We start from the raw sequence: 10,924 nt of genomic DNA on the forward strand, positions 1-10,924 counted from the left end.
AAAATGATCATCTCGGAAATAAAGAGCATTATTTGACATTTTTTCAATAAAAACTAAGCACTTAAGATCAAATGTAGAAAATCAAGCAAGAATTCTCATAATCTTGACTAAAAGCATCGCTGTTGTGCATTACCACTGTTTTCGAGTACCAAATTTAGGATCCAATTTAAGAGTTACAAGAAAACGCTCACTGAAGTTCGGGGTTACATTTATTTCTCATTTTAAAAACTGCTTTGAACAATCAAAATATAAATACACTTTTCCCACACACAAAACAAACTGGCAACAACACATGACGAAAACTCTCTCATACAAAACACCCATCTGCAAACACACACACACACACACACCCCAGCCCCTGAATTTAGAGTTAAAGGTGCAATTACAAAAAAAACAAAAAAAAAACAGACATCTGTACAGACTGCAGTCTCTGTGTTTCCGCATGTAGTTTGTGTGCTTGACGACAGAACAGGATTCCCGTTGAGATCGCTTGTGTCTTTTCCAGTTTGACAAAGGCTGCTGCTTCCGATTCTTCTGTAGGGACCCAAACTCGTTCAAACGACTGCTGGTTTAGTCTGCCAAACTCTGACAGTGTATGACGGGCAGGAAAACACTGGTTTTGTGATCAGGTAAGACTACAATTTTCAAATAAACCAATGAGTGATTCATGAAGAACAAATAAAGGCCAAAATCTCAGAAAGAAAGCTTTGTTTTGCAGAAGTAAACAATTGTTGCATCGGCGTACCGCTAATACGAACGTTCATATGATCCTCCAAAATACAGTCGGCCAGTGTCTTAGTCACAGGTCCTTGTGTGGTTCCTGTGCTTGCTTGCGAGGGGCCGTGTCGACGGATACTGCTCTGTGGCCACAGCAAGAAACAGTCTGGGGCTTTCATTGTGGCATCTTCCCTTTAAAACACAGAAGTTTCCAGACACAGTCATGCACCCAGTGTCCCTGTGGTGCTAGGATGCTTTACCCAGCTCGATCTTTTTCTGTATGGCTCTTGCTGAGTGGTATATCAAAGAATCGATGAGTCCAGCAACTGCAGGAACAGGAGAGAACGGACTAGGTGAGATAGTGAGCACATCTACAGGTACATCTGGCAAAGGGGTCATATAATGAGATTTAAATTTTTCCTTTCTCTTTGGAGTGTTACAAGCTCTTCCCGTTCTGACTCACAGATTGTAAGTATGTTTTCATATTTAAAGAATTTGTCACTGACAATTCAAACGTGAGTTTTGAGCAGTGTAGAGTAGCGCTTGTTGTTTGTCATTTCTCCGATCACAAATGCAGACATGGTTTTATGTTTACACGGCGTGATACGCAATGCAACGCGTAAAAAAACAGTATAAGTCATTATAATCCGTAATTATGTCCCCACTGGATGCAACAAATGCCTCGTTTATAATGGGTTTTAATGTTTTTGTCTCGTCGCTCCGGCCGGACAGGGCATCACAGTATGGTAAGGGGCGTAACATTTCCGTCACACGCTTGAGGTATTCGGCCAATCACAACGCACTGGATAGCTGGCCAATCAGAGCACACCTCGCTTTTCAGACCAATGAGCTTTGTAAAAATCGACGTGTTTCAGAAAGGCGGGGCATAGAGGAGAAACAATAATGTACAGTATGTGGAAAATAATGTTTTTTTTTAACCTTAAACCGCCTAAACACATTGCATTACACCAGGGGTTCCCAACCCTGGTCCTGGAGATCTACCGTCCTGCAGAGTTTAGCTCCAACCCTGATCAAACACACCTGAACCATCTAATTAGGGTCTGAAGGAGCACTTGATAATTTGATCAGGGTTGGAAATGAACTCTGCAGGAAGGTAGATCTCCAGGACCATGGCTGGGCACCCCTGCATTACACCAAATAATGTTCTTTTTAGCAGCATCATATGACCCCTTTAACATCCCTGGAGCGGTAGACTGCCGTTCACATGTTGCGTTCACATTTCGTACACAGTAAAGCCATCAAAACAATCAAATTATACAAATGAAAGATGAGGATTATTTAGTGATATAAATACTAATAAATTGTACTATTGCTTAGGATTTCACAATAATCAAAATAAAACCTAAATCACGATATGGTTATAGAGCGACCATCAAATTGCTGAATTTAATTAAATAAATATATATGAGACATATAATTAGTGACAAAAATACAAAATTATATTATAGCTTTGGTAAATACTAGTATTGTAATTTTACAGTTGTACTGTAAAATAAAATAGATATTTTTAAGAACTTGATTTGTTTTTCATTTTACAGTGATGTATTAAAATAACAATATTTCTTATTGATTAATATTTCAATTTAGTAATAGTAATAATAATAATTATTAAACAAAACATTTAAAATAAACAAAATAATTTGAAATATGAATAATAATAATACGTATATTATTATTATCATATTAATATACAAATCACAAAATGTTTGGCCAAAATATGCAGCTTTACAATCAAGCACAGCAAACCTGAAACTTTTAAAATAATGCATAACAAATAAAATACAATAATAATAAAAAATATAGAAAATGAAAGCAAAATTGACTTTATCAGAACAATCACAAATAGATTTTTCCCCTTAAATTATGCAGCCCGATTTAATTTTTTTTAAGTTGACACTCTATGCTTCTCTCAAATAACTTCATGATGTTTTTAAAAAGAATTAAAGGTGTTCACATGCATGCTGAACACTTGTTGACTGATTTTCCTTCATGCTTTGGGTCTAAAAGACTAATCTTTAGCATTTAAACTTAAGTCTGTAGATCAAAAAAACTGGGGAAGTCGTGGCCTAATGGTTAGAGAGTCGGACTCATAGCCCAAAGGTTTTGCAGGGATTGTAGGTGGGGGGAGTGAATGTACAGCGCTCTCTCCACCTTCAATACCACGACTGAGGTGCCCTTGAGCAAGGCACCGAACCCCCAACTGCTCCCCGGGCACCGCAGCAAAAAAATGGCTGCTCACTGCTCCGGGTATGTGTGTGTTCACTGCTGTGTGTGTGCACTTTGGATGGGATAAATGCAAATGCAGAGCACTAATTCTGAGTATGGCCACTTGGCCACATGTCACATCACGAATTGAGTGTGCCTTTCTGAATGCTGCTGAACTGGAAACAGCTTGGCTGGATTTTACACACTTCTCATGTACATGATGTGCAGAAGGACAGTTCTGAGCATATAAATGTTCAAAACGCTACCGCCACAGTAAAAACAAGCAGTAAAAGGCAGTTTACAGTCTACATTCTTTCGTTCTGCACACACAGTACATTTCTGTGAAAACCGCTCTCAAGTACAAAACACACAAATGGAATCTCACCTGTAAAAACACCTCCTATAATAGCACAGACTCCTGTTAGGAAATGGGTGAAAGACCTGCAGACGAAAACACATGAAAAAATATATCAAAATCATTCCAGCATGCAACACACATGACTTTAATCGGTTTCTTTCAATCAAAGTGAACTAAACGTATGTTATGTAATTAAATGAGAAGTTCACAACAATAAAACAGCATACCTTTGCTTCTCTGTGAATTTGACCATCATTGGAGATAGTTCATAAAGCACAAACACACCAGGTAAACCCTGATCTCCAATCAACCCGTTGGCTACTTTCTCATGTCTCGTTACTGAAAACTGGTTTGTTTTAACAACCTAACGTAAAAGACAAAAGCATGGTTTCTATTATCCCCTGCTTTATCAACATGTCTAAACAAATCAAAGGCAATAATTGAAGCAGAGTTTTAAAAAATATTCTCATCTTCTTAAACAACATATTCTTATAAAAGATTACCATGACAGCCATAATTTGCAGATATACTGCTGTAAGACCTTATTTATTTATATATTGTCATATTTACCAAGTAACCACAGATTTACCAATTTTGTGTGTTCTGTTTTTAACCCCCTTATTTTCTCATAGCTTAGCTCGCTTACCTCTCCATCTCCTTTAACGTATATCGTTGGCACAATTTTCACAAAATACTGGTACATCATTGATGCTGTAAAGAGTAAAAGAGTGCAGAGGTCAATCTAGACATACAGGATCTCAATGTTTTGTGTCAGCTGAAATTATATTTCTAAATTATTCCCTTAAAATTCTGGTGCACTAACAACAAAAACAGTAAGTTGATATAACAAGTTTTTTTTTTGGCACATCGATGCCACGTGTTTATATTTTTGTTCTAACCTTTATATTATGATAGGGAATAGATCCAAAATTTGCTTTTTGTACTGTATAGGAGATTATAGAAGTGCAGTTTCATCATTCACCATTAGGGGGCGGTCTAAACACGTGATTGGCTCTATGAATCCAAGGTCTGTAAAAGTGTATTAATGAGTACTGTATATGCACTGGAAAAATAGCTTATGCACGACCAAGCATAACTGGTGTTAGTTCTGTACCTTGTTACTTAGAAAGATTGTGAGCTTTGGTGGAAAAGCATAGAAACATTTTTGTCCCAAAGTTAAAAACCCAGACTAACCAAAAATAATTTCATGAATAAAAAACAGCTTTGATTTACAGCATCAACGGTCGACACAAGGTAATGAGTGTATAGAAGAATTCATAAGATTTTAAAGGCACACTTGCATACACAACGACGACAACAAGAGGGTAAAAAAAAACAACTGTTTATCAGCTCAGAAACAAAGCAACTGGTCAATATAAAACAGACTTTGAGCTGATTTAAACTACAGATTCTCAGGTGCATGGACTGATGAACAGTTTTGAGAAAGCAGGCAGAAAAAAGCAAATATGCAAGACGTGCATTGTGTGTTTCTCTACATAAATACAAATGCGGATCTCAAGACATTAGTACAGCACTGAATGGCTCACTATGCATTTGCATACCAAGAAATGAGAGGCTACATGCAGACAAATCAAACGTTCAGGTCTGACACATACTGGCACATAGGCTTGATATAAAAGCTGTTTCAATTTGATAATACAATTAATAATAATCCAAATTTGTAACCGAATACAAAAGGTCAAGTCATGGATAAGTTAATGGGCTAAAACGAATAAATATGCCTCTGGATCAGACCTAAGAGCTTTGACTTGTGTTCGATTCATACTTAACAACAAAACCGGAGTCTTTACCATGTACATGAGACTGCTGGAAGCTCTTTCCAGGGGCAAAATGGAAATTCCCTGCCACCTGGAGAAAGATGTGATTTTTTTTTTAATATATAGAATGTACTTGAACCTAATAAAAACATTGATTCAGAAATCAGATCACGAGGCTGCATGTTACCTTATTGACCTCCAGAAAGCCATAGACTTGGCATCCTTCATTCTTCTGTTCCTGCATCTTCTGGCTGAAGCCCTCTCTCTTACACTGCTCAATGGTGTCAGGGGTCTTAAACGCCCAGCCACGCCGCCGGTACGCCTCCCGCACATCATCACAGGTATTGCAACACCTGCAGAACAACCAGTTAGTGCCTCAAATCATGTCTTAAATTGGCCCTATATATATACACCTGCTATTAACATCAGGCACTGATCAAAAGCAGTGTTGTTTCGGTCACCTAAAACTATTAAAAAGTTTTTGTTACTTAAAATAAAGCTGAAATAATATGAAATATAAATAAACAAAAACGTAGAAATGTTGCCTTGGTGACTAAATGAAATAAAAATAAAGCTAAATAGAAATATAAAAATAACATGACAAAAGCACATAATTATTAAACTATAATTAAAATGAAAAACTAATTCAAATTGTTAATAAATACTGATTGTATATACAAAATACGACAATAACGGATTGGCCATTTACGCTTTGCATTAAAATGTCTCAAATACATTCCTTGTGAAGGGCTTTTGCAGGAAACAATACAAATGTGAATGTACATTTTATTGGTTGACTGACAATTCAGCTGCCTAAATGGCACTTACTTTCAACAAAGTAAGTGTGAATCCAGAGGAATTTTAAACTTCTAATTAATCTCTTCCAATTTCATTCAGCCAGGTGGTTATGAATTTGAGAAATTTTGACTATGTAAGCTTCTGTCGATTTACCGGATCTTTACAATGACTTTTAGAACTGGTTTCATGCCAGCAGACAGACCGGTTCTACCAGCACTTTCCCATCAGAAAACCTCTGCTGCTCTGTTTGTGGTGGTGGTGCCTTATCAGAAAAAGGAAACTCACTTTAAATCGTCTGTCTCAGCTCCATAACAGCTCTCGCAGCGGTCAGGATCCAGCTTACTGGGGTCAAACACCCCTTCCTCCTCCTTCCCCAAATCTGCACAGAAAACAGAAAGGACAAGTCAAATCAAGGCATATATTCAAAAAAATCTGTACATTACTATTTTGTTTGTAATTGCACATCCCACTTTTGTTTACAGTTTTCATTATTTAGATTTTATTTTAGATATTGGATTTAATTTTAGAATTTAATTATTTATTTTGTTTACAGTAAAGTAAAATTTAAAAAACAACAACTTTCATTTATGAATGAACTATTCCTTTAATTATGTATTTTAAGTATGTGTGAAAAGAGTTAAATATAGCTTGAAAATTACATTAATACTTTTAAAGTTTCATGTGAAATCACTTAATCGGCATCTTTCAGTAACGATGCACTGTACATTTTTCCATAGTATTTCAGAAAACAAGAACATCACTTACTATGATGATACTGACCGTGTTTTTCGGCCTCTGCCGTGACTGGCTGGCCGTCTTTGTCGAGCCTCTGTTTAAACAAGTTATGCTCCACGTCTAGCTGCTGTTCCCCTGCTACATCCATGGCATCAATGCTCAGATCTAAGAAAACAATCACAACTCAACAACCCGCACGGCCAGAGAAAATAACTTCAAACGGCTAAATAAATATCATGAGTAAATATCATGATAACACCATCTTCAATTAGGTAAAGTGTCAGTTTGCTTTTGCATGATTGCATCAGGTTTTTGGGGTGATTTATGACATGGACATGTGCTTGACACACTGCGATCAACATATGATCTGGATACTTTCAGGTCCTTCGAAATCAAACATATTACACAGTATAGTGCCTTCTTTCATTTGACAACTGCTTAATCAAGCCCTACTTTATTTGATTTGCTTATATGGTTATATAGTGTATTATGTACAACATGACAGTAACTTTTATCTACAAATCATGCAAAACATAAATCGGAACAAAATGTTCACTTACAGGCACAAGGCATATGTGTAAATATAACATCAATGTTGATTCTTAGTTTGTCTCCTCTGGAAGTGTCTACAAATAGTTCAGGATGGACCTAAGAGATGACAACAAAGCCAGAACTCAAACATATTCCATCAAACGTTTGTGAACAGCTCTAAAAACACACAATAGTACTATAAAATCGACATGCACGGTCACTACAGACTCACAGATGTCATGAGATTGAGTTACATATGTATTATGCACAACAAGGTAGTTTGAAGTCATTCACCCACCTCCTTAGTTAGATAATACTGCAGCTCAGAGAAGAACAGAATCAGCATAATAAGTCCACTGATGATGGTCACTACAAAGTGAACGAAGAACATGTGAATTAGAAACAACTTCTTAAAGACTGAGCTACATGTCAGTCTCATTAAACATGACTCTTATCACATACAGTTTGGGATTTATGCCCCCCAGTGACAATTTCCATTCAAACTATGTTAATTTTTGTGTCATTTCAATGTGTAAGTATATGTGCATATTTTAAGACTTTATGTTAATTAGCCTGTTCAGCACCGCTTTCTCCCCACGAGCCTGTGTGTATGAATGGCGCTCAGCACTTCTGCAGCTCTCGGTGGATATGTATCACTCACCCGTGGCTCCTCCACATGTTTTGATCCTAAAGTCCTCTAGAGTTTTCGGATAAGCGTCAAATTGTTTAAGTTTATTTAACGCATCCATTCTCCCTCTCGTGCGGCAGTAAAGCTAGCCGTCACTTCGACTTCCAGTGACCCATTTCCGGTACACCGAGGAAGTGATGGAATCCTCTCAGCCAATCAGATTCCACCGCGTAGCTGGAGCGTCTCTGCTGTGTTGATCCTCTAGTGGTAGAATTTAAAAACTTTTTTATTTTATTTTATTTTATAATTACTTATCACTATAAAAAAAACATTACTTTTATAAAATGTTTGTATTATACCTTAACGTGGATTTTAGAACCTCTCCCTGTTGAAAAAAACCCCGGTATATGCTGGTTAGGTATGTTTTGAAGCTGGGATGCTGGTTTGAGCTGGTCCTTTGCTGGTTTATGCTGATCCTTAGCTGCTCATGTGCTGGTCTTAAGATAGCCGGACCAGTTTAGGACCAGCACATGACCAGCTTAAACCAGCTAAGGACCAGCTTAAACCAAAACATACCTAACAAGCATATGCTGGTTTTTTCAACAATTTACTATTTTTATATTAGCCACTCAACTTTTACACACCCATGTAATCACAGATAAAAAAAGTACGCTCACATTCTGTAGTAAAATCTGCACAAAATATAACCATGCAACAGCTTTAATTACATAAATATATATTGATATCAAATATACATTTTGTGGTGTTTAATTCATTGATTTTGCAAGTGTAATCTGATTTTTTAAAATTTTGTTGTAATGTTATTAATTTGCCCAAAGTTACTTATGGACTGACCCTTAAATATATTATATGAACATATACTAATGATAAAAAAAAACAAACACATTAATTAGGATTTATTAGGAACTTTTATTTTCTACATGGTAAGCCACATTTGTTCTTTGTTAAATCTTTAAAGTGAAACCATCTGGATGTATTTTAATAAGTTGTAATTTTTTCTTTTATGTTTTGGACCTCCTTCTTTCTTTCAGTTTCTGCCATATCACATCTTCAAATTCAAGCATAACTTTTTTACACTCATGTTGTTTTCACGGTTCAGCTATTTACAATCATCTTGAGAAGTCTGACTAAACATTTACCCAGTGCTCTCTGGACAAATATTAGAGTCGCCTTACAGTCTAAAACAGCCGATTAGCCCTGCAGTTATGAAGATCAAAGTGATGCCTGTGCATGTTTATCTAAAAATCTAGACAAAGACATTTAAATTACATTAGCATTCTGGTCTATGGTGCATCAAAACCTTCAGGAAATCCCAGAAAACAGCTTTTCGACAAGCAGTTGATTTCACAACATTTTATACACGTCTAAACTACCCGCATCTGTACTTATAAAGGTCCAAATCTGGGATGTTGAATATTGCAGTACATCTGATAATACGTTCATTTTTAGGTCGCTTTGGATAAAAACATCAACTAAACAAATCAACCTCAATGATCAAACTGAAAGAATCACATCACAAACCACCAGATTTGTTATAAGAGGTCATTAAGATATACCGTTTTTATTAAATATTTACACAACAAAGTGTAGAGAGCCTACTGCAAGGACAGATCTCACAAAGCACAAGAAGGTTGCAAATGCATTTTTGATTTTCGCCTCTGAGCACACACCTTACAAACAACCACAAATAATTAATTGAGATAATATTTATTTTACAGTAAAACATCACAAAGGTTGTCTCAGGTCCCACTCCCCAAGTCATATAGGAGCAAGGACACCTATCTGAAAGGATGTCCAGCGGTTATTGATGATAGCAACCTTATCTTGAAGCATTGTGCATTCTGAAAAAGATCGGACAATCGTGAATCAGGTTTTAACGTTGTGTCAAGGCCTGGTGACGGCAGCAGTTTGGCTTTATTTGGGAGGCCTGTAGGCAATCTTTCTACTCTTCATCACAGACCACCTGTGCCTCTTAAGGTAGTAGACCAGGGGAACAAGTATGGAGGCGCCCATTAAAATCTGCAGAGAGAATCAGAGAAAAACAATAAGCACCATTTTTTTTTTTTAGCGATGGTGCTTTAATGAGGACACATGTCGAGATGCAACATCTTTTCATCCATGTTTTGCTCTTCTGTTGTGAGCATTTAGTATTGCACTAAATAAATCTAATTTTCCACCAACATCTGAAAAAATTAACTAGTAGGGATGGAAAAAGGAAAATACAAACCTTCAGTCCCATACGTTTACGCTGGTCATGTTCTGGCTCGGCCGCCCACCTCAGGAAAGTACAGACATCTTTAGCAACCTGGCTCATGGTGGCAGGAGTTCCTATGGAGGAGAAGCGAGTTATTAACAAACTCTGACCTACACATATAATACTTAATATGTTACTTCATGTCCATTAGTTGTAATACCTCATAACTGCATTTAATCCAATAGACGCTCTCATTTATATTCAGCCACTTAACTTTCTAAATAGCTAATTTATATGCAAATCAAATCAGGTGGGATGAAAAGTAATTTAGTTTTTATATGGCAGAATTTAATTATAGTCAGAGCTCAGAAAGTATGAAATATAACCCATGAGTAAAATACACATTAATGAGAATGCCACCAGTGGCCTGACAAATCTTATTATTCTATTCCCTTCTTTCCACCAAAATGAACTAAACGCATTCAAAATGAATGCACGATATTTATAAAAAAAAGAAAGAAATTCATTTAAATGGGTTTAATCACAAACAAAATGAGATTGATCTATTGAGAGTCCTAGTAGAAATACGAATGCGTGTCAAAAAAAGGTTAATGATAATAGAAAACTTTAAAACTCACCATCATCATACTCGAGCACCTCATTGTAGATGGGTGGTGCCATACCAATGGCCTGGCCAGGGAAATAAGGGTTGTAATACAGGCCCTCCTTCACAGACACACCAGCTGGAGGATCACAGTAACTGGTCAGGAGAGAAAACACGTAATCTTCTCCTCCATGCCTGAGTGAAAGAAAGAGAAAAAGAGTTATGTCTGAAGGAAAACAAAAGTGTGATAATGATAATATTGAGATTAATCTATCCTACTAAAAAAAAAAAAAAAAAAAAAAAAAAAAAAAAAAAAAAAAAAAATTTTTTTTGC

The 10,924-nt window shown here is 36.4% G+C and overlaps 2 protein-coding genes across 2 annotated transcripts in view; both read right to left on the minus strand.

The window, feature by feature from the left end:
- Positions 1–203: 203 nt before the first annotated feature.
- Positions 204–8,002, minus strand: LOC107554160 (endoplasmic reticulum-Golgi intermediate compartment protein 3-like). Its single transcript, XM_016236585.1, has 11 exons — positions 7,805–8,002; positions 7,442–7,512; positions 7,173–7,260; positions 6,658–6,777; positions 6,163–6,256; positions 5,267–5,432; positions 5,071–5,170; positions 3,948–4,012; positions 3,529–3,665; positions 3,329–3,384; positions 204–1,043 (listed from the first exon to the last, which is right to left on the minus strand). The coding sequence occupies exons 1-11, from the start codon at positions 7,890–7,892 to the stop codon at positions 964–966; spliced, it is 1,065 nt and encodes a 354-aa protein (XP_016092071.1). The 5' UTR covers positions 7,893–8,002; the 3' UTR covers positions 204–963.
- A 1,318-nt stretch (positions 8,003–9,320) lies between these two features.
- LOC107554183 (cytochrome c1, heme protein, mitochondrial-like) overlaps positions 9,321–10,924 on the minus strand; it is an 8,227-nt gene continuing 6,623 nt past the window's right edge. The window contains exons 5-7 of the mRNA XM_016236612.1: positions 10,625–10,785; positions 10,020–10,120; positions 9,321–9,811 (exon numbers count right to left, since the gene is read on the minus strand). Of these exons, the coding sequence (XP_016092098.1) occupies positions 9,707–9,811; positions 10,020–10,120; positions 10,625–10,785 (367 nt within the window). The 3' untranslated portion in view covers positions 9,321–9,706. The remainder of the gene's footprint in view (positions 9,812–10,019; positions 10,121–10,624; positions 10,786–10,924) is intronic.

Source organism: Sinocyclocheilus grahami, unplaced genomic scaffold (assembly GCF_001515645.1).
Source record: "Sinocyclocheilus grahami isolate Dianchi unplaced genomic scaffold, SAMN03320097.WGS_v1.1 scaffold493.1, whole genome shotgun sequence".
Classification (NCBI taxonomy): Eukaryota; Metazoa; Chordata; class Actinopteri; order Cypriniformes; family Cyprinidae; genus Sinocyclocheilus; species Sinocyclocheilus grahami.

What these genes read in the sequence shown, in the direction of transcription:
- LOC107554160 (XM_016236585.1), bottom strand. Translation starts at nt 7,892, where the DNA reads ATGGATGCGTTAAATAAACTTAAACAATTTGACGCTTATCCGAAAACT. An exon ending in AGTATTATCTAACTAAGGAG is followed by an intron (nt 7,261 to 7,441) that starts GTGGGTGAATGA and finishes GTCATCTCTTAG; the next exon opens with GTCCATCCTGAACTATTTGT. An exon ending in TATAGGAGGTGTTTTTACAG is followed by an intron (nt 1,044 to 3,328) that starts GTGAGATTCCAT and finishes CTGTTCCTGCAG; the next exon opens with TTGCTGGACTCATCGATTCT.